The sequence below is a fragment of the Lissotriton vulgaris genome, chromosome 12, assembly GCF_964263255.1.
Source record: "Lissotriton vulgaris chromosome 12, aLisVul1.2, whole genome shotgun sequence".
NCBI lineage: Eukaryota > Metazoa > Chordata > Amphibia > Caudata > Salamandridae > Lissotriton > Lissotriton vulgaris.
The window spans coordinates 624,628,763-624,653,607 of NC_141700.1; the positions used below are offsets into that span (position 1 = coordinate 624,628,763).

The window sequence follows — 24,845 nt, forward strand, 5'->3', positions numbered from 1 at the left end:
AGCGCCTGGCGACCACGGAAGATACTGTCGCAGCGTCAGCTTCTACAATAGAGAAACATGAAACTCAAATTGTATCTCTTAAAAATAAGATCGAGGACTTGGAAAACAGACAGCGAAGGAGTAACTTACGGCTATTTGGAATCCCGGAAGAAAAAGAGGGTAGGGGGGTTAAACAAGAAAAATTGGAAGGAGTAAGCAAAAAAATATGCTTGATTTAATACCTTATGCTTGTAATGACATATACAACAGGAGATGTTCGGAACGCTCGATGTATCTTATTATATTTAAAAATGTTGCTAAAGGGACCACAGCTATTTGGCCAAGTGGCCTTGTAATCATTCAAGTTTTATAATAATGGGTATCGTGAAATGTTTTTGTTGGAGCGTAGCTGGTTTGAATTCAGCAAGTAAGCAAAGGATTGTACGGGCGAAATGTATAATTACAAGCCTAATATAGTTGCACTAGTTGAAACACACTTGGCGTACAAAGATAGGCATTTACTCAAACAACTGGAATATAAGATAGTTGCCTATACATCTCAGACAGTTTCAATCGGAGGGGTTGCTATCTTAGCTGATAAGTGGTTAGATTATACTTTACTCAAAACTTCTCATGATAATCGTGGCAGATGGATAATAGTGCAATTACTTATTAATGGTCACAAATATGTACTATGCACTGTTTATGGACCTAATACTGATGATTCATATATCTTTGAGACTCTTACTATGGAACTTCTTGATTGGCAGGGAGATTTAATAATTATGGGCGATTTAAATTGTACTATGAATCCTAGAATTGACTCAACAAATCAAGGAGCCTTGGTCCGAATGAGGAAGGTTAGGGCGGCTATTGGGGAAATGGTTAGATTACACAGTTTGAAAGATGTTTGGAGGACACTGTATCCTTTAATGCCCGGTTATACATATTATAGTGCGCCACATAGCTCATATTCAAGAATCGATATGTTTTTTTATCTGTGATTCTTTTCTAACAAGTGCTAGATGTGAAATTTGCCCTAAAATAGTATCAGATCATAATCCTTTACTTCTGACCTTAACACTTAGCTCATCTATTAGGCCAGTTCGTCAATTTTCTTTTCCGCGTTATCTGTTGATTGAAAGATAGTGAGTATAAAATGTTTATGCTGGACTGTATTTGCAATTTTATACAGGATAACGAAGGCTCTGCCTCTTTTTTTTTTTTTTTTTTTTTTGTCTGGGATTCACTCAAGGCTTATATAAGGGGTGCAACCCAGCAATATGTATTAAGACAGAATAGAATTAAAAATCAAGCAAATAAGGCTACTAGACATGTTATTCGACAGCTAGAGGTTGCACATGCAGATGAAATTACGAAATGCACTTCCCAACACCTGGTAGTTCCTAAACATTCGTCAATATATTTTCTTTTAATTGAAAAACGAGTTAAATCGACATCTAAAAGAAAGAACGGCTGCAAATTATATTAAGCATAAAACTTTACAATATGAATATGGTGAGCATGTTGGAAAAGTGCTGGCATATCAACTCTGACAAACGTGCAGAGCGGGTGATAAAAAGTATAAGAGGTAATGATGGCTACTCTATGCACAACCTGAAGAGATTATTGAACAATTTTCTTGTTACTACCAGACTTTATGTAGCAATTCTAATTTGTTTGATGAGGGAAAATTTCTCAGCTATTTAGAAAAGTGTGATTTTAATGCAACACTTAATAAATTGGACGTCGGCCAGCTAGATGTATTGAATTCAGTAGTTTCAGCGAAGAGATATCAGCGGCTATCGACGCTCTACCATCAGGGAAAGCAGCCGTAGAAGATACTCTACCAGTTGAATTTTATAAGATTTTTAAGGCCGGTCTAATCCCTCTAATGCTTAAAGTCATAAATCATATTACTGTTGAAAAATCTATACCTAAAACCTGGGATACAACAAATATTATTTTTTTTTTTTAAAGAAAAACAAACTGAGTGAAGAGTGTGGGTCATACTGCCCGATATCATTAATAAATACAGATGCAAAATTTTTTGCAAAAATGTTGGTGATTCACCTTGCACCCTTATGCTACAACTTGCTTCTGCCCAACAACACGGATTTATACCCGGAAAGGATACAACGGCACATGTGAATACCGCTATTGTGGCCTTTGACGCAGCTTCTAAAACTAATCTGGATATAGGAATGATTATGCTCGATGCAGAAAAGGCATTTGACCGTGTAACCTGGGACTGCCTATGGGCTATACTAAATGTCTACAATATTAAGGGTTGTTTTTATTATTGGGTCTCCAAATGCCAAGCTAATCTATTTAACCTACCAGTCTACACCTTTCAAGGTTCTTAGGGGCACAAGACGGGTGTCCCTTATCACCCCTACTTTTTGCCTTATATATAGATCCATATATAAAATCTTTGCTCTTCAATCCATCTATTCCACCTTTTGTCTTAGGGTCTGAAGAATTGAAAGTCACGGCCTATGGCGATGACATTGCAGTATTCTCTACAGACCCAGTTAAAGCAGTAGAAGCAATTCAAACTAAAGCAAGCTTATTGGTTTATTTTTCAGGATATAAACTTAACCTTAGTAAGACCCAAACTATCCTTAATTTTCTATCAAGACTGCCTATAACTGGTGTTTGTACGTCAGCTACTTACGTGTTCAGATTGCTTCAGACATATGCAAGATTATAAAAATGAATTAAGATACTCTACTAAAATCAACAATATCTAAAATGAGGGATTGGCATAAATTGCCAATTAGTATCATAGGGCGATGCAATATTATAAAAATGATTGTATTACCTACATTTCTTTATTTATTCAGGGCAATACCGCTGAGAGTCCCAAATTATTTTTTTTGTAAACTTAAGGGTGCCATTAGTAGCTTTATCTGGAGTTATAAACAGCCGAAACGAGCTATAAAATATTCAAAACGTCCTTACTGTCAAAGCGGATTTAAGTTACCAGTCTTTAAATTATATTTTTGGGCCTCTTTTATGGGGCGCCTTCGTGATCTCCTAGATGCTAGGAGTAAACCAAGCTGTTATAATCTTGCCAGTGGCAAAGAGAGTAATATGTTCAGGTATAGAATAAATGACCCAAATTATTTTAAGAGAGTCAGATTTAAGACTCTTAAAGATATAGCTTACATATAGCGGGAAATTACAGCTTATCATTCTCTGCCTCTGATACATCTTAATATGCCATTATGGGGGAACCCTCTATTTCCTGATGTTTTTCATGATGTGGTAGCTAAATCTTGGGATAGATTCGGTATTAAACAACTTACTCACTTGTATAATGGTGCTGGGTTCCGCACATCTCTAGATTTGCAAACTTCATTTGGCCTTTCGAAAAATATGTTTTATAAATATCTGCAGTCGAGAGATTACTTACTGGGATCTAAAGGGAGAAAACAACCTATGGGCTCAGATTTATGGCAATATATGCATTCAGATTCGAAATTGACTATTAGTAAAGCATATCAGATACTTTCCCAAATCTGGGAGGATGACTACCGAAAGATAGCACTGAAATGGACTGGGATACTTGGTCAAGCTATTAATTTGTCTGAGATAGAAGAATCAATGGAGAACTTGAATAGCTCGGTTTACTCTATCAATCTCAAATTGCAGCAGTTTAAAACAATGTTTATGCTTTACTATACACGAGAAAGTATAGCTAAGTGGATAGACCCTGCTAATATAAATACAAATGAGAAATGTAAATGTGACAAGTGTGGAATGATAGCTGCAGATATTTTTCATATGTTCGTTACTTGACCAGATCTGACTGTTTTCTGGAATGAGATACGAGATATTATAGCTGATCGTCTAAGAATTGATTTCTACTTAGCGGAGAAAGAGATTATGCTTGGCTATAAGACAGATGTACCTCTTAGACTAAGATCTCTAATATCAATTATGCTTGTAACTGCACACCTTTTTGTTGCCCGTGCTTGGATATCTAAAACTCCTCCTAGAACTTTTGAATGGTGGGCAGCATTAAGGGATATTTTAGAAAAAGAGATGGCTATAGCTAAGGGCAGAGGCATACGGTCATGGAAGAAGTTCTATCGAAGTTGGGGACCTCTGATAGATTAAGTAAGGAAGAGTATATACCTTTGTAATCTTTCTTCACACCTTATCTGTTTACTTATTGGTGTAAAGTATAATGGTATTTTCTTTTGTCTCTGCTGTTTATTTATGTATTCTTATGTATCATGTATTATATGATGATATGATTGCTTTGTCACTACAGTGCTTCCCTTCCCCCCCAAAAAAATACAAAAATAAACTTGGCTTCTGATTTTTATTCTTCACTACCACTGCTTGTTTTAGACCATGATAAATCCTGAGCCTCAGGGTGATGTTTTAACGACTATGATCTCTCAATATGTGTACACAAGCTTGACAGTGGAGACAGGCTGACTGACCGCATCTGAGCGTGTGAAGGCTAGCTAGAGAAGTTGCTGTTGAGTTGAATAAGAGGAATATTACACACATTCAGTTCAGTGTGTTGCTTAACAGTATGTTGCTGGTTTTGCAGTGCTCCTGGCAGTGTCCCAGACGAGTGGCTGCTGATGGAGCTTCAGGGAGAGATTGAATCGCGGCACCAGAGTGGACTTGCGGGGAATCTGATGGGGGACCTTCACTACACAAAGGAGGTGAGCGGCTATTTTAAGTACCACTCTTCTGTAAGAGATGCAAACTATGCCGTACACACCATCAATGAAGCTTGCTTTTTATGAGCCTAACTCTACTCAAGCCCACCTGCTTCAGAGGTGAATCTGCTGATTTTCTTTGCAGTAAATGATTATGGCCTTTTTCTTTTGGTCACAAACCCCTGTAATGTGTCTCCTAGCATAGGGGGATTCCATGCCTTGAGACAAACCTGTTTTCCATCTTCCCTTTAGTTGTTACAACAGAAGCCATAGCATTGAGGTCCACGATTGTCATAGAAATGTGGGTTTATATCCCATTAAATTCTCATCCGGTTAGAGCTGTCCACTTGATATGTCCAGTTGATGTAATTGTAGAATCAATGAGAGGATGAGGGAGAGGATGTGACACTACGCCCAGAGCTGCCTACTCTGCAACTGGAGAATCAAGATCGAGTCTCGATGTCAGTTCAATATCCTTCAATTTTGGGCAAATCGTTTAATGTCCCCGGGCCAAAAAATAAAATTAATATGTTCTTGTGTAATGTAATGGGTTCTCATGTAAAGCGGTCTAATATCTTCGGGTCAAGTTAGTTCAAGTTTGTACTATATAAAACTATAAAAAAATATAAATATATATATATATATATATATATATATATATATATATATATATATTATGTATATAGTGTTGTTCCAAGTAAAAACATTTTCATTGCATCTTTATAGCACTTTGATTCCACTGGTGTTGGCACAAAGTGCTCTTAGTCAACCACTGAAATTATACATGTGTGGAATTTGGCTGGAGGGACCCGTGTGAGAGGCAGTGTTCAGAAGTTCCGGGCGAGTGCTTCAGTGTGTTCCCTACAGGGTCGACACACATAATGCAGGGAACAGCCTTAGAGAAGATGTGTGGGTTCTACAAGGTTTAGTGCAGCAGTGGTGACACTAATGATAAGTGTGTGTGCAGTGATAGCAAGTAAGAAGTTAAAGCATCAATAAAATTAGTGAGGATCAAAGATGGGCTGCAGTTGTGGAGCTAGAAGTCGTAAGCGCTGCTAAGCCAGCCTAGGTGTATTATGCACAGCTGTGCGCTCCTTTCTCAAGTTGAAACAACCAGTGTATCTACTAATAGTGTGCCATTTAAAATGTTCAATTATTGCATTCACTCTACTACAGTAGTGCCATTCTAGCTGTTTTTCAATTTGCGCTCCTAGGAATAAGAATTGGTGTAGAGTACATTCGTAGACGGTAAGTGTGTGCCATGTTAATCTGCAAATTCTATACGTGCCGTGAACTCCACCACGAGGTATTATCTAGTAGAATCTCCTATATCATTGCCACCATTTTTACAAATAACTTTTCCTACTGGGTACTTGTGGGAACATACACATTGGACAGATGAGATTAAGATGCACAATTCGAATGTCTAATATATTTTCACTGCCATCAGTTCCTGGCTTAAGATTTTTTTTAAAACACTACTTTTGGAATTTTGTCGGGCTTCCAGCATGATTACGGCTTCCAGAGGTGACAGGATTGGTACACCATCAACATACACCGAATGTAGCATCTCGAAACATAAGGACAGTAATCACAGACAAACAAGTCAACATGTTCCATAGGCATGTTATCGAACGCAAATCATAAGAGGTCATGGGCTCCTGCGTCGCCGCGCTATCCGAAGACAAGAGTCCTCTTAGTCGAGTGCGTTGTAGGACATCTGGCATGGTCGTGACCGGGGCTGATTGGAGTCTGTCTCTATAAAAATAGGTTCTAAATGGTAGCCAGATCCTTTCTAACTTGTATATCCTGTTCTTAATTAATGCAGTCAAATGATTGATGGCATAAATTTACCTCCCCTTGGTCCACCACAATGTGAGGTTCTCAGGGAGAGGGTTTTTCTGGGCACGGTAAATCTTTGCGCGTTTTGCTAAGAGGAAGATGAGTTAACTGCCCCTGGGAGTCGTATAGGGATAAACCAAGTTCTCCCCAGCCCCATCCGATATGAGAACCAACGGGTCCATCTGCAGAGTCACTGGGCAAATCAGGCGGATGTTAGAGCATCTCACTCCAGAACCGCTTCACCACATGTGAAAATATGTGCCTCGATTCCCACAGTGCCTCCAGCAAAAGGCAGAAGCCCCAATCATGGAGTGTATTTGTACTTGGGTGAAGTGCCATCTAGTGAGTATTTCATAGGAGTTAGCTTTGTGTTGTAAACAGATGTACGTTCCTACCACCCACATCAGCTGCCAGACCTCGCCCTGCTAGCTGTTTCTTTATTCGTTTGTGTGTTTGACTAGTGAAGGGGTTGATTGAGGCTGAACTCTTCTGCTGTGGACACCTGGAAGATTTGTCTGCATGTGTGCCTATCTAGTGTGGCCCGTCCTGATAAAAATCACTCTGGCTAAAGATTTTATTAGGATCACAGCACCAGCTACGACTACACGCAAAAAGAATTGCTGACCCTCTGCTATGTGACCTCTCAATGCCAGAATTTCCAGGTCTGAGATTAGTGTAACATCTTCTAGGAAGAAATGAAATGAAATGAAAAGTAAATTTATGAAAGCGCGATTGCTGCCCGGGGGCGTCCAAGCGCTAGGAACCACCAGAAGCGGCCTGACAGAGTTGCTAGCTGAGATTATTGAGGGAGGTTGAACAGGAATGTCTTTAACTGTTTTCGGAATAAAGAAAGGTTGGGGTTAGATCTAAGATGAAGGGGGAGTGAATTCCAGTTTTTGGTGGCATTATAGGTGAACGTCCTGCCGCCAGACCTTGTCTTTTTTATTCTCGAAGCTATAGCCATAAAGGCCTGGCTCGATCGGAGGCTTCTGCTGGGTTGATAGTGTTTTACTAGGTCACGGGTGATCATAGGACCTGTGTCCCAGAAGGCCTGGTGGGCAATACACATGGCCTTGAAGAGGATTCTCTGACGCACTGGTAGCCAATGAAGGCTGATCAGTCCAGCTTTGGCTGATTGTCTGCGTGGGAGCTGTAGCAGTGTACGAGCCGCACAGTTCTGCACTGTCTGAAGTCTGCGCAAGGTGTACTCCGGAGCACCAAGGTAGAGGACATTGTTGAAGTCTAAGCGGGACTGTATCAAACCCTGGATGGCTACCTGTTTAGCCTCCATGGGTAGAAGGGGGAGAATTTTCTTTAACATCCTAAGAAGGCCAAAGCAGGTGGCCGAAGGTTGTGTAGCCTGGATGTTAAATGAAAGGGTCTTATCCAGCCACACTCCGAGGCTCTTAATGTTGTCCTTGGGTGCTTGGGGGGTGCTTAGACAGGGGGCCACAGGGAGTTGAAAAAAGTGGGGTTAGAGGGGCCCAGGAGCATCAGCTCCGTTTTATCCCCATTGAGCTTGAGGAATGATGAAGACATCCAGCCCTTTACCTCCTCTAAGCACTTTCTAAGCCCACCTGACAGTGGCATGTCGGCCTCCTGCGCCAATGAGACCACCAGCTGGGTGTCGTCCGCGTAAGAAATAATCTTAACCCCAAATGGACGGACAACCTCAGCCAGTGGCCTCATATAGATGTTGAAAAGCGCAGGGCTTAAAGAGGAGCCTTGTGGGACTCCACACCTCAATGGTCCACTCATGGACACTGACTCTCCATCAAATACTTGAAAAGATATGTCCCTCAAGAAGGACTCGAACCAGAGCCAGGCTTTATCCATTATTCCGACATTCGACAGGCGGTTCAGCAGGGTGTCGTGGCTGACCCTGTCGAATGCAGCACTAAGGTCAAGGAGGATCACTGCCACTGATCCTCCTTGATCTAGGATTTTTCTGGATTCCTCGGTGACTACAAGGAGGGCGGACTCAGTTCCGTGTTTGGGTCTAAAACCCGCCTGGGTGGAGTCTAACAGCTGGTTGTTTTCCAGGAAATTCTCCAGTTGGAGGTTGATGTATCTCTCCAGGATTTTACTCACCCAGGGAAGCAGGGAAATAGGCCGGTAGTTGCTAAAATCTGAAGGATCCAAATTGGGTTTCTTTAGCAGGGCTCGGACCATGGCCCGCTTCCAAACGGGAGGGACAGTGCCAGAGGTGATGGATGAGTTCCAAAGGTCCATTATGGTTGGCAAGGTGATCTGGGATACTGACATCATGACATCTGGCCGAGCCGGATCGCCGGGGGATCCAGATTTCACCTTACGAGACACGGACTCTAAGGTTTCAAGATCTAGAAGGAGGAAGAGATATGCAACTTGCTAATTTTGTGTAAGTTATATTATATTGTCATTTATGTTCCTTAAAGTTTGGGCTAATCCTGCAATATTACAGCTCAACAAATTTAATTTTGGGTTAGGAATAGGGACACAGTTTATTTCCTATATATTTTGGTAAGAGTGCAACTGTCACCAAACTCCAATGAATTGACCCTTGCTCCTTTGTAAGGCACTTCACTTGATTAGATCTGGCAACGTCTGATGTTTTTGGGAAATTCTAAGGGTAAAAGGGCATCAAGTGAATGTTTTATGAATTTCACAACACAACCAGACATCATGAGACAAAGCGACATTCTGGAACCCTTATTGTTTGAGGAGACTGATGATGCAAGATTAGGTAAGAGGGACGGCTTTTTTTTTTATTTTACTGGATGATCCTTCTAATCATACCATATAAGATTAAATGTTATGAGTTGAGAGTATTAAATAAAACAAAGAGCTTTCATCAAAGAGGGTAAAGTCATGTTATCCATCTTAGCACCTGTCGATTCGTAAAGTAACAAAACGGTTTGGGTTTCCGAGACATAAACTACATCTGTAAGCTCAGGAGAGAGTGATGTGAAATTGCGGATTTGTGCATCAAATGTAAAGCCACTGTCCTCATCCTGGCCCATGGAATCCCTGTGTAAGGAATGATTTAAAGGAGTGATCTGAGTGAGTACTATCTGGAATGGAATATAGCATTTTTACACTAGAAATGGAAGCTTGGTCTCCTGGGTTTATGCTAGAGACCACCTTCCACCCCCACCCACCCCACTAGATCATCGATTGAGTCAAAATTCATATTGAAAATGAATGAATTTGTGCCACAACGTTCTGCAGATATTTGTGCTGGAGACAGGCTTGCATTTGTTCAGACACTTAGCGCCGATATCGGTAACCCTCCCCCGCACACCAGGTTAATAGCTACTCAGCACACAAGAAATGAAATAAATCAGACAACACATGATTTGGTGGAAAAACAGTTTGCTGCATGTTTGTTTCATTTAATTCATAAGTGAAATATGCCAACGTGGTGCGTTAATTTATGGGCGAACTAAGAGCAGGCAGCGGTGAGTAACCCTCCTGATGAGCCAAACAACGCCTTGGCCAAACGATTTGGCGGCACCATTTTTAAATCCCTGACTGCCAGTCCTGGATTGATACATGGATGTGGCACTAAGGGGGTGCCCTCTTACGAGTGCGCCCTGCTTGCGCTGCTGGCAGCCGCAGAAAGTCACCATTACAAGACTTTCATTTTGGCCCAACAATAATTGACTTGTACTTTTGTGGGAATTGGAATTCCTTAATCGTTGCAGAAAATCTTCTCTTGAGAGACTCATGATCTTAATAACTTACAGTGCGATGGTGAAGCGTGCACAAACACACGGGTATTTTGTATTGTGTTGTAGAATTAATGTGTTGGCTTTATTGCAGAGCTGGGACAAGATGGCAAGAAAAGTAATGTGTAATTAATGTCCTCTTATCAAAGGCCAGGACCCGTCGTCCATCAGCCTTTTCGCGCCACGCTTGGTGTGCTGTCACTTCGCAAAGATTTTGTAGACCGTCTGGTTGCGTGGTCCGGGTCAAAACCACGAGTTCACAAACACTATATCCTTGTATCGTGCAGTCGACCACTTCTTCCAACGAAGACAAGAGATTGAAAGTGTAGTACTCCTTTTACACCACGTGGTGGCGCCCTACACCACCAATGCGATAAATAAATAAATATGCTCCGGGTTAGTAGCACATCAATTACTAAAGCAAGTATTTTTGCAAAGACCCTGCAGACCACCTTCAGGAGCGAATAAGGATGATACTTTTTGGAGAGTAGTGTCTTTGTTTGCTTTATGTTCGTAGTGACACCTTTTTCAATAAATGTGCCCTGTTTATATTAAAGGACGATAACACTTCTAGCACTTTCGAGTAAGCATGAAAGTAGAGAAGAAGGTCATTAATGCAAAGGGCGTTTTTGTAAAGTATACAAATATCTTTAGAATTTCCGAATATCTTTTTCGAAGAAACCTGTTTTGTACTTTTAGCACAGTCACCTTGGTCCTTTCACTCCTATTTAAATGAATGTCCATATGCTTCCTGGACTCAAATTAACATCGAGTAAAGTAACGTTAGCAGGAGTACTTTAACATTTGTTCAACTCAAATTTGAGTGTAAATAGTTACCAGAGTTTGGTGTAATCCACTGCCTATGGTTTTTCAAGATTCTTCATTTTAGACCAAAAGTTAAATAATTTTGACCCGGAAGTACATAGCATTTTTATGTCTCGAATGTCCCGATTCACAGAACAGGGCCGTTTGCAACCAGATAAATGCTGTTTCTTATGTACAAAATGCGAAATGCATTTTGGTAACTCGTTATTGAATCGCAGTTTGCATTTGCGCTTCGATATTTGGAAGGAGTGTGTTTAGGGCGTCCCTTCCAAATACCAAATCAGTATGGTATGTGTTTACAGTTTTATGACCGAATTCCAGGTGTAAAACAGTAATACTGTAACACCAATTTAATAATGGTTATAAACCATTCACAAATGAGAAGAGGTCACCAAGGGACCCCTTTGCCTTTGACAATGTAAATAATTATATGTTTTTAAGAGCAAGAAGTGGTTTCACGGACCACTGCCTAATGTTAAAAAATGAAACTTCATGGTTTCCTTTTTTCCCTTTTTAAACGTTTCTTTTTAAATGTAAAAAAAGCGGCTGCATTTAAAAATAATAAATAAAAAAAGATTGCTTTATTAAAAAGCACTCCCAGACATGGTGGTCTGCTGACCTCAGCAGGCCACCATCCATGTGATGGTTGGGATTCATCGTAAACTGCGACCTACCTCATTAATGTTCATGAGGTAAGTCGATTTGCGACCCTGAATGAAACCGAATGAGTTTCATACATTAGGAATACTGATTTCCTAATTGCGATTCGAAGAGAAGTGCTATTACAAAATCGGTATTTGTAATTTTTTGTACATCTGGTCCAGTATCTCTCCCGTTCAACCTACCAGTCATATGGCTCCCAAATAAGGATTAAATATAGAATACTTATTTTCCATCATTGTGAGAAAATCATATTTAGAGAACATGGAGATTAAATTACAGATGTTTCTTGCAAAACCTTTAGTCGCCAAAAGCATATAAAAGGTCTCCATCTTGAAGACCTGGCACAGGTTAGTCTAACTTTAGGGTGAACAAGGTGAGCTATGATCGGCAACAACAATACAACAAATACCTGTCAGATAAGTGAATTTGCAACTTTCTGTACTAAACAGTCAATTCTAATTTTGGATTGATGCATGTTAGAGTAGAAAAGTTACTATCAAGTAATAGTTACAAAGACCCCATAAATTTTGTTAAACGTAATTTGTAGCATTGTTATATAAAGTCTTGAACATGGTTGTTGATATATTGCATATTGTGCTTCCAGCACAAGGACACAAGTGGTACTGGAGTTCCCCCCAGTCTCCCTTCTACCCAGAGCCAGGAACCCAGTTCTCTCCATTGGTTGCTAGATTGGAAATTCTGATTCGCTGCCTGAAAAGGACTTGCCTCATTTTGGGAACATTAACGTGGCCCAAAGTGTTCCATCGGAGCTTTGGGTCTGTGATCTTGCCAAATTTTTCACGGATAAGATAAAGTCTATCCAGGACTCTTTCCCTGTGAGGTCTGTGGAAGTGTGTTCTAGTTTGAAGGCCGCTTTATCTTCATCGTCCACGCAGGGTGCGGTTCTTGCTGAGTTTCCATCTGTCTCCGCTGATGTCTCCCTAGCTCTTCTGGCCAATCTTAAATCGGGCTCGCCATTAGATTCCTGTCCAGCCAAATTTTTGGCCAAGATGGCGGCCGTGGTTAACCCATTGGTCAACTCTTTGGTGAATCTGTCTTTGAGGGAGGGGAGGGTCCCGATGCCCTGGAAAAGGGCTATGGTGATCCCCCTCCTCAAAAAGCCTGGGTCGGCTAATTACAGGCCGATTTCCCTTCTGCCGGCCTTGGCTAAGATCACGGAGAAGCATGTGCATGGCGTTCTCTCCAGCTTTCTCGAATCCAATGACCTGTTTCACCCTTCGCAGTCCGGCTTCCGTCCTAACTTAAGTACGGAGACGGCACTTCTGGAAGTGTCAGAGATCATCAGGGAGACACTGGATTCTGGAGGAAGGGCCATGCTTGTCATGCTGGATCTGTCGGCGGCCTTTGACACCGTCCCCCATGAGGTGCTCCTCTCCAGACTTTACGGCATCGGTCTGAGGGGGACGGTGTTCAATTGGTTTACATCTTTTCTCGAGGGCCGCCGACAAACGGTCTGGGTCTCCCCGAGTTCCGCCGAGATGCCACCACTGGGAGTCGGTGTTCCACAGGGTTCTGTGTTGTGCCCGACTCTGTTCAACATCTTTATGACACCTTTGGCGGCACTGGTGGAGTCCTTTGGGGCCCAGATCGTATCCTACGCGGATGATACACAATTGCTCTTCACGTGTGGGAAAGATCAGGCTTTTGATGGAGAGAACATCCGGGGTTGCCTGGAGATGGTCTTCAGCTGGTTCCAGCGGAACAGCCTTAAAGCTAACTCCAGCAAATCGGAGGTGCTGTTCTTCGGCTGCTCTCTTGACCCTGATTGGCAGGCCTGGTGGCCAATAGATATGTGTCCCCCAGCCCAGGCTTCGCTTGTGGCAAAAAATCTGGGAGTGAAGATTGATAATAATCTGTCGCTGAGATCGCATATTCTTGGCCTGGCTGGCACCTGCTTTGGCATACTCAAGATGCTCCGGAAGTTCCTGCCTCTGCTAACAGAAGAGCATAGAAAGATCATTGTGCAAGCCTTAATAGGCTCCAGACTGGACTATGCGAACGTCCTCTATGTAGGTCTTCCGGACTATCTTGTTCAGCGGCTGCAGGTTGTGCAGAACTCCGCGGCCCGTGCTATTTTTGGTCTCCATAGGCGAGCAAGAGCCTCGGGTCTGATGCGATCGCTTCATTGGTTGCCCATCCGGAAGCGGATTATGTTTAAAGCACTGACCTTGGCGCATAAAGCGCTATTTGGCGCCGGAGCAAAGTACCTACAACGAAGATTGGCTTTCTACCGCCCAGTTAGATCACTGCGGTCGGAATCTTTGTTTTTGGCTGTGGTTCCTCGAGTGAGGAAGGCTCGCACTGGGGGACGCTCTTTTAGTTTGAGGGCCCCTCAGTTATGGAACTCCTTGCCGTTGGACTTACGGCCTTCCTCTAATCTCCTTCTGTTTAGGAAGAGCCTTAAGACCTGGCTTTTTAGGTCTCGCCTTTACCATTCCGCAGGAATGGGAAATGGGGAGAATTCAAGTCGGCTATTTTCTCTTCAAACCAAAGGGCTTTCAGCCCCGCGGTTTTCATGCTGTTCACGTGAACCACGTGATAACATGCACGCGCATTCAGGGCCAGCCAGCCCAGCACATCAAAGGGCTTCTCCTCCCCTAATTATTCATGGCCCGCAGGCCGGCCGTACTTTCAGTTTCCCAAAACGGCTTCTCCTCACCTAATTAGGGGAGGAGAAGCCCTTTGATGTGCTTCACACCAATGCGCCTCACAGTCATTACTCTTTTTTGTATTTGCTTTGGCTGCCATTCTCAGACTCCACGATCTGCTCATGTGACATGGTTGCTCCACAAGACGCTTTACACATTACACTCATCTGCCTGAAGTGGGAGAGCATATGTCATAAGTACATATGTCCTCTTCTTTTGCCTCTGAGTTTTAAACAAGCAAAGCTGGTCCTTCTGTACTTGCAGCCACTCGCACTACGCAACGCCACTCACACATGCAACGCCACTCACACATGCAACGCCACTCACACATGCAACGCCACTCACACATGCAACGCCACTCACACATGCAACGCCACTCACACACGCAACGCCACTCACACACGCAACGCCACTCACACACGCAACGCCACTCACACACGCAACGCCACTCACACACGCAACGCCACTCACACACGCAACGCCACTCACACACGCAACGCCACTCACACACGCAACGCCACTCACACACGCAACGCCACTCACACATGCAACGCCACTCAACTATGCAACGCCACTCAACTACGCAACGCCACTCAACTACGCAACGCCACTCAACTACGCAACGCCACTCAACTACGCAACGCCACTCAACTATGCAACGCCACTCAACTACGCAACGCCACTCAACTACGCAACGCCACTCACACATGCAACGCCACTCACACATGCAACGCCACTCACACATGCAACGCCACTCACACATGCAACGCCACTCACACATGCAACGCCACTCACACATGCAACACCACTCACACATGCAACGCCACTCACACATGCAACGCCACTCACACATGCAACGCCACTCAACTACGCAACGCCACTCAACTACGCAACGCCACTCAACTACGCAACGCCACTCACACATGCAACGCCACTCACACATGCAACGCCACTCACACATGCAACGCCACTCACACATGCAACGCCACTCACACATGCAACGCCACTCACACATGCAACGCCACTCAACTACGCAACGCCACTCAACTACGCAACGCCACTCAACTACGCAACGCCACTCAACTACGCAACGCCACTCAACTACGCAACGCCACTCAACTACGCAACGCCACTCACACATGCAACGCCACTCACACATGCAACGCCACTCACACATGCAACGCCACTCACACATGCAACGCCACTCACACATGCAACGCCACTCACACATGCAACGCCACTCAACTACGCAACGCCACTCAACTACGCAACGCCACTCAACTACGCAACGCCACTCAACTACGCAACGCCACTCAACTACACAACGCCACTCAACTACGCAACGCCACTCACACACGCAACGCCACTCACACAGGCAACGCCACTCAACAACCCAACGCCACTCAACTACGCAACGCCACTCAACTACGCAACGCCACTCAACTACGCAACGCCACTCAACTACGCAACGCCACTCAACTACGCAACGCCACTCAACTACGCAACGCCACTCAACTACGCAACGCCACTCAACTACGCAACGCCACTCAACTACGCAACGCCACTCCACTACGCAACGCCACTCCACTACGCAACGCCACTCAACTACGCAACGCCACTCAACTACGCAACGCCACTCAACTACGCAACGCCACTCAACTACGCAACGCCACTCAACTACGCAACGCCACTCAACTACGCAACGCCACTCAACTACGCAACGCCACTCAACTACGCAAGGCCACTCAACTACGCAAGGCCACTCAACTACGCAAGGCCACTCAACTACGCAAGGCCACTCAACTACGCAAGGCCACTCAACTACGCAAGGCCACTCAACTACGCAAGGCCACTCACACATGCAACGCCACTCCCACATGCAACGCCACTCCCACATGCAACGCCACTCCCACATGCAACGCCACTCCCACATGCAACGCCACTCCCACATGCAACGCCACTCCCACATGCAATGCCACTCACACATGCAACGCCACTCACACATGCAACGCCACTCACACATGCAACGCCACTCAACTACGCAACGCCACTCAACTACGCAACGCCACTCAACTACGCAACGCCACTCAACTACGCAACGCCACTCAACTACGCAACGCCACTCAACTACGCAACGCCACTCAACTACGCAACGCCACTCAACTACGCAACGCCACTCCACTACGCAACGCCACTCAACTACGCAACGCCACTCAACTACGCAACGCCACTCAACTACGCAACGCCACTCAACTACGCAACGCCACTCAACTACGCAACGCCACTCAACTACGCAACGCCACTCAACTACGCAACGCCACTCAACTACGCAAGGCCACTCAACTACGCAAGGCCACTCAACGCCACTCAACTACGCAACGCCACTCAACTACGCAACGCCACTCAACTACGCAACGCCACTCAACTACGCAACGCCACTCAACTACGCAACGCCACTCAACTACGCAAGGCCACTCAACTACGCAAGGCCACTCAACTACGCAAGGCCACTCAACTACGCAAGGCCACTCAACTACGCAAGGCCACTCAACTACGCAAGGCCACTCAACTACGCAAGGCCACTCAACTACGCAAGGCCACTCACACATGCAACGCCACTCCCACATGCAACGCCACTCCCACATGCAACGCCACTCCCACATGCAACGCCACTCCCACATGCAACGCCACTCCCACATGCAACGCCACTCCCACATGCAACGCCACTCACACATGCAACGCCACTCACACATGCAACGCCACTCACACATGCAACGCCACTCAACTACGCAACGCCACTCAACTACGCAACGCCACTCAACTACGCAACGCCACTCAACTACGCAACGCCACTCAACTACGCAACGCCACTCAACTACGCAACGCCACTCAACTACGCAACGCCACTCAACTACGCAACGCCACTCAACTACGCAACGCCACTCAACTACGCAACGCCACTCAACTACGCAACGCCACTCAACTACGCAACGCCACTCAACTACGCAACGCCACTCAACTACGCAACGCCACTCAACTACGCAACGCCACTCAACTACGCAACGCCACTCAACTACGCAACGCCACTCACACATGCAACGCCACTCACACATGCAACGCCACTCACACATGCAACGCCACTCACACATGCAACGCCACTCACACATGCAACGCCACTCACACATGCAACGCCACTCACACATGCAACGCCACTCACACATGCAACGCCACTCACACATGCAACGCCACTCACACATGCAACGCCACTCACACATGCAACGCCACTCACACATGCAACGCCACTCACACATGCAACGCCACTCACACATGCAACGCCACTCACACATGCAACGCCACTCACACATGCAACGCCACTCACACATGCAACGCCACTCACACATGCAACGCCACTCACACATGCAACGCCACTCACACATGCAACGCCACTCACACATGCAACGCCACTCACACATGCAACGCCACTCACACATGCAACGCCACTCACACATGCAACGCCACTCACACATGCAACGCCACTCACACATGCAACGCCACTCACACATGCAACGCCACTCACACATGCAACGCCACTCACACATGCAAGGCCACTCACACATGCAAGGCCACTCAACTACGCAAGGCCACTCAACTACGCAAGGCCACTCAACTACGCAAGGCCACTCAACTACGCAAGGCCACTCAACTACGCAAGGCCACTCAACTACGCAAGGCCACTCAACTACGCAAGGCCACTCAACTACGCAAGGCCACTCACACATGCAACGCCACTCACACATGCAACGCCACTCACACATGCAACGCCACTCACACATGCAACGCCACTCACACATGCAACGCCACTCACACATGCAACGCCACTCACACATGCAACGCCACTCACACATGCAACGCCACTCACACATGCAACGCCACTCACACATGCAACGCCACTCACACATGCAACGCCACTCACACATGCAACGCCACTCACACATGCAACGCCACTCACACATGCAACGCCACTCACACATGCAACGCCACTCACACATGCAACGCAACGCCACTCACTCACACACGCAACGCCACTCACTCACACACACAACGCCACTCACTCACACACACAACACCACTCACACACACACACAACGCCACTCACACACACACAACGCCACTCACACACGCAACGCCACTCACACACGAAAAACCACTCACGTTGCCAATAGGTCTCGCAGTACGACAGTTGGAGCCATTACAATTGCAAATAACAATGCCTTTCACTTTGGTTATCATTTTTCAATTTCAATTTTGTTGCTGCTAAAAATCATTGTTGCTGCTAAAATCCATTTTTAACGTGATTTAATACGTGTTGCTAAGAGTATTTTTAAAACGTGATTGATACGTGTTTTTTAAACTTGGCTCACACACTGTGCTCATTGTCTGGTGTTGTGACTGCACTTGCCACTTGCACAACCCTCTCCCTGCCGCCGTGGGAAGTCCCGTTAGAGAGGAGGGAGTCAGGGTATTCAGAGCCGCCCACGAGCACAGCCGCCATATTGGGACGGCTCGGGACGCGCTCTAGCCTCTGACAATCAGAACGAGAGGCAGCTATTTAGCCCTCGCTCGTAAGGATGCGCAGCGGACGTGCGCAGCGGGCGCGCGCCGAAGACGCGCCTAAGACCAGCCCGTCTGCACCCGTCCGCGCCTGGCCCGGGCCTAGGGCCACCTCCCTTGGTACTATCCCTTCTTATGCCATCGACCGTCCCTTACGTTATTCGCCCTCCCAATTGAGGGATCTGAATCCCGGTACCATCAGTTGGCGATGTAAACGCAGGCCTCTTTCCACTAACATAAACCATACCCCTGATATATGCCCTGGGTGCACCTACCAACTGCCACGCCCTAGCCTTGCTCAGAACGTTGCCCTTGGCATTGCAGGTAAACCTCCCTGCCACAGATCGAAACTGCCATATAAAGTTATATATCGGGCAGCACTCATTAATGTACGTTCCCTTCCTTGCCACAGTTTACACATCAGGGAATGCATCCTCGGCCAGGACTTAGACATACTTTTTGTCACGGAAACCTGGGGGGACGATGCTTCAGGTCCCGATTTTTGTCAGGCAATCCCGGAAGGATATAGTGTGGCGAGGCAAGATAGAACAACCGGAAGAGGGGGCGGTATAGCCATTATTTATAAGGATACATACCGCTCCAGACTTGACCTCATCCAGAGCCCAGATTGCGAATCTGCAACATTCACTATTAATCTCAACCACAAGCAAGCCCTTAAAGGGATTCTCCTGTATAGACCCCCAGGCACACGGAACAAATTTCTAGCCACTCTTTCCGATTTTAATGTTCATATTATAGGATCCCCAGACTATTTAATTCTGGGTGATTTTAATTTTCCCCTTGAAGATCAGGAGAACAATGATACTGCGCAGCTTATTGATGATCTACAAACCTTGGGACTACAGCAACTAGTGAAGGGCCCAACACATCAAGCCGGACATACGTTGGATGGTTTATTTACTAACAACCCCGACATCATGATGGTGGATGTTCTGCCATTAGCATGGTCTGACCACAAAGCTATCATCTTCACCATAAAATCACGTGCCCCCAACCCCCCTCAACGTAGACCAAGAAGTAGGATAGGAATTAGGCCATGGAAAAACGCAGATATTCCACGGTTCATGGATATTCTGACCTCCTCCCCACTCACAGGTTGCAATAGCCCGGATGTATTAACAGCCCAGTTCCAAGACTGGATCCAGAATGCGGCTAATCAGGTGGCCCCGGAGAAATCTATTTTCTCTAACAGAACCTCTCCTTCTGCAAAATGGTTTACTGAGGAGCTTAGGCTACATCGACAACATTGTAGGAACTTGGAGAGGCGGTGGCGCAAGCAGTATTGCCCCGTAGCAAAGCAATCCTATAAAGATGCACTTGCAATTTATAAAAAGGCCATCGCTGCGCAAAAAAGTGTTTTCTTTTCTACTCAAATTGAGACCGCTCATAATTCAGCCAGAGAGCTGTTTTCGGTGGTAAACACTTTGTCCAACCCCCCTTCAGGACCTGGGATTGAACCCTCACAAACATTATGTGACTCCTTGGCTATGTTCTTTTCCACTAAGGTTGCGGACATTTATTCATCCTTTACCGTAAACCCTAGAGGAGAGAACAGGGAGACAAGCCATCAAGCTAACGGTGGATATGCCACCTTCCCCTCCTTTCAGCCAGTTACTATTGACAAGGTTAGCAGGCTCATTGCCACCACCAAGGCAGGCTCCCCGCTTGACCCCTGTCCCCCGATGGTGATGAACGCCATAAATGAGGCAATTTCTTCCCCTCTCACGGATATATGCAATGCCATGTTCCAAACTGGCATATATCCAGATGGCTGGAAGAATGCGGTTATAAAACCTCTGCTAAAAAAACCATCTTTGGACCCTGCAGTCTCGGCCAATTACAGACCAATTGCGGGTCTTCCTTTCCCGGCAAAAGTCTGTGAAGCTTTAATGAACCATCAACTCTCTGAGTTCGTCGACTCTCATAATCTTTTAGACGATACTCAGTTTGGGTTCAGAAAGGGCCACGGGACTGAGACTGCACTTATAAAAGCATCTGATGAAATTAGATCCATCATGGACCAAGGAGGAGCAGCAGTCCTTATACTTTTGGACCTGTCCGCGGCCTTCGACACGGTCGATCATGCAATCTTGATCGACCGTGTCACAGCCCTAGGGATTGTCGACGTGGCAAGAGACCTTATTTCATCTTTTTTGAACAATCGCACGCAGACAGTGAGGTTGGGCAATTTTTACTCTCCTGTCTTCGCAATCCCATGTGGGGTCCCCCAGGGCTCCTCACTAAGTCCGACGCTGTTTAATATCTATGTAGCGGACTTAGCGAGGGTAATAAAAACTCATGGGTTGCGTCTGACGTCTTACGCAGACGACACCCAACTAGTCCTGGCAGTGCACAAAGATGGTCCAGTTGTGGCAGCAAAATTTCAAGAAGCAATGCTGGTCGTTTGCGCTTGGATGTCAACAAATTGTCTGAAACTTAATTCAGATAAGACCGAGGTCATGACCTTTGGCAGCCTATCCCCGGAATGGTCACCCATATGGTGGCCCAGCCAGATGGGTCCCCCGCCTGTTCCAGTTACCAAGGTCAGAAACCTGGGAGTCATCTTTGACAGTAAACTGGTTTTCAATCATCATGTAAACAAGGTAGTATCATCTGCCTTTTATGTCCTGAAGAAAATAAGGAAACTCATGCCCTATCTCCCAGTATCAGCAGGGAAAACCCTCATTACAACTCTGGTATTCTCGAAGATGGACTATGGGAATGCCCTCTTTCTGAATACTCAAAAACAAGTCCTAATGAAACTTCAGTCTATACAGAATGCGGCAGCCAGAATTCTGCTTGGTATCCCCCGACGCCATCCGACAACCACAGCAATTCGACAGCTTCATTGGCTAAAAGTGGAAAACCGCATCAAATTTAAGGCATTATGTATTGCCTACAAAGCCATACATAATACAGGACCCAGGTTTCTGAGAGAGGCCTTTAAACTGTACACCCCAAAAAGACAGCTCAGATCTGCAAATATATGCATGCTCCCAGTCCCTCGAACTAAAACAGTGACCTGGGGAGATAGGCGCTTCATGGTAGCTACACCCAAGCTATGGAACACCATCCCTCTCATCATTAAAACCGCCCCCAACTTGGTAGGTTTCCGTAAGCTCCTTAAAACATGGCTATTCGACCAGTAAGCCGGTGTGTATCTGGTCCTTATCTGATTAACCACATGCGCCGAGACACCCACGGGTAATTGTTGCGCAATAAAAATCTCAAATAAAATAAAAATAAAATAAAAATAAAGGGTTTTGTCATTTACAAAACCAATAGCTCCAACTTTCCTACTGCGAGACCTATTGGCAACGCCAGTGCTTGTTAACCTTTAGGATGTTTCTTTTTCTCTTGTTCGGTGTCTGTTTTATGATATGTTTTTTACTGAGCTGCCCCGATAAAGCGCCGGGACACTCCTCTGGAGTAGCCGTGCGCTATAGAAATAAAATGTTAACATAACATAACATTAATCTTGAAATTATACAGGTTATCAATCCAATTATATCTTTCCTCCATCTGTTCCCTCGAAGTGTCACTGTTGGAAGTCTTAATCTAGTTGTCCTAATAATCAAGATGGCAGCCCAGTTCTTTTCCTGTCTGGTTGGAACACGATGCTGTGTTGAGTCCACTTCATTTGTAATTTGTGTGACTCTTTGGCACTTGGTTGTGTCTCTTGCTACTTCAACAAAAAGAGTATGCAGTTCCTAACAGGCAAAAAAGGGGGGAAATGGTTGGCTGTGTGTGAGACAATGTTCACTAAGGGAAGGGAGGAAAAAGGGTAAATTCCTCCTTTCAGAACGAGTGCCCTCGCTCACCCAGCCAGCTAGGTGTCATGCTTCAACCTAGAGCTTGCTCCTGGTCAGGTCAGTGCTGCAATACCTGACTGGCACCCTGTGAGGAGCTCTTTAGCGGGGATCTTTTATTCCATGAAGTTTGGGGCAGTGGGAGTGAGGGACCTAAAAACTGTAGATGTGTGGAATGTGGGTCACTAGACCTTGTGAGGATTAAAACAGGAATTAGAAGTCCAATCAAGACAATTTTAATGAAACTGGCTTCTATCCTGATTAAAAATGAGAATGTGCCGTGTCCCTGTTGTAATGCTACAGGATATTGCGCGCTAAGAAGTGGTCGACCTGTTTCTTGCCATCGTGTCAAGTTGACGGCAATTCTTCAGGGTCAAAACAGTTATTCTATACTACTAGTGGTTGTCTAGTTAGGTAACAATGATAAACCACAAACAGCACCCTAAGTGTGATACCCGTAAATTCAGCCAACCTAATGAAACAAAACAGACTGGTTAGGTGGAAGTGGACGGCACGACTGTGTGATGCATGTTTTCAGACACCATGATTGTTTCACCACTGTGGTATCATGTGCACAGTGTATGGCAACATTTTGCAATGGAGTGGCATTTTGAAAATTAACAGGGTCCACTTCCAAAGATAACACACAAAACTGTCCCACTGCCCACCATCCTTCAGCAAGAGTTGATTAGGACCCCCTGGTCTAGGGTTCTAAAAATCCAACAAGAGGACAGCAGAACTAACAGGGAAGCTTCACGTCTACTACATAGAGATGATCAACCAGCATCTGAAGTGTAGCCTTTGTGATGCTATGTTTAGGTATTTTTTCCAAATGGCAGACGCTCCGTTAAATACTACTTGTGATGTGTGCTGAGAGGTATGTGGCTACAGACTTTTTCAAACTCAAAGGGTGTTCAGAAAGTGGTCCCAACTTAGAAAATCAGATGGGTGGAGGTTTGTTTTTTCAATGAGAGTATTTTTTCTGATTTCAAAGAGAGGCGGGTATATTTCTTGTAAACCAAGAAACTCATCATTTTTACACTTTTTGGAGCAGGCGGTTGATGAGAAGACTTGAGATTGACCGAGATTGTGCCATGCTTGCGTTATAGCAGCTTGTTTATGACATGAAATTGTTGGAACGTTTCAAAAAACGTAATCTGTAAATATGGTTTTGTGACCGGGCTGGAGATTTGGGATGAGTTGCATTTTGTTGTTGTCGGTATCTTTTTAATAGATAGGCTTTTTCTGAGAACAGTTGCCATTAGCTTGTAGTGGATCTGGAGGATTCCATGTTTAGTGGAGCTGGCTGGTTGATGATTTCTGAAACGTAAGGATTTGGGTAACTTTTCTGAAACTGTTGAGATCCAGCAAGGGTTTTATTTGAGGTTCATGGAGCATGTATTTCTCTTAATTATTTAAGGGAGCTAGACTGGCCATTGGAGAATTTTGAGAGTGACGCAGAGCTGAAAGTGATGGCGATCTCGCAGGTCAAGTTATTTAGGTTGATGTGCTTTCCTCAAGTTTGTTTGCAGGATGACTAGATGTCATCTTTTGTGCGAGTTGCATAGCCACTGAGTTGATTTACACATGCACAGAACAGGGGATTTGCAAGGCAGACGCTTAAGTGTGCTCTTGTTTATCTTTTGCTAACAATTTTGTGTGTTGTCAACTTTAAGCCTTGCAGTTGGCATGTCGCATCCGCTGGTAGAGTAGGTATGATGTAGCTGATAATAGTTGTGATGTTGGTGTATGGTAGTGCAATGAACAGTTGTGTTGTAAGACTAACAAAAGTAAAAGCTGTTACGTCTCTGGTGTCTTCTTTCTTGGTACTGTCCCAAGCTTTCAAACTCCAGATCTATGGTCACCTTGGTAGCTGTCCTGATCGACTATAGTTGTGCTCGTTGTCAGCTGTATGGGTTATTTTTGGGCTTTGTAATATCATCTCAGACAATTTAAAGATCATTTATTGGCTTCCTGCAGCCAAAATATAGATTAAGATTCGGCACATTACTTTCCAGGCTTTTCATGGAT

General features: G+C 45.1%; 1 protein-coding gene across 1 annotated transcript in view; it reads left to right on the forward strand.

The window, feature by feature from the left end:
• CHTF8 (chromosome transmission fidelity factor 8) overlaps window positions 1-24,845 on the forward strand; it is a 67,699-nt gene that overhangs the window by 33,589 nt on the left and 9,265 nt on the right. The window contains exon 3 of the mRNA XM_086945771.1: window positions 4,550-4,667. Coding sequence (XP_086801897.1) covers window positions 4,550-4,667 — 118 coding nt within the window. The remainder of the gene's footprint in view (window positions 1-4,549; window positions 4,668-24,845) is intronic.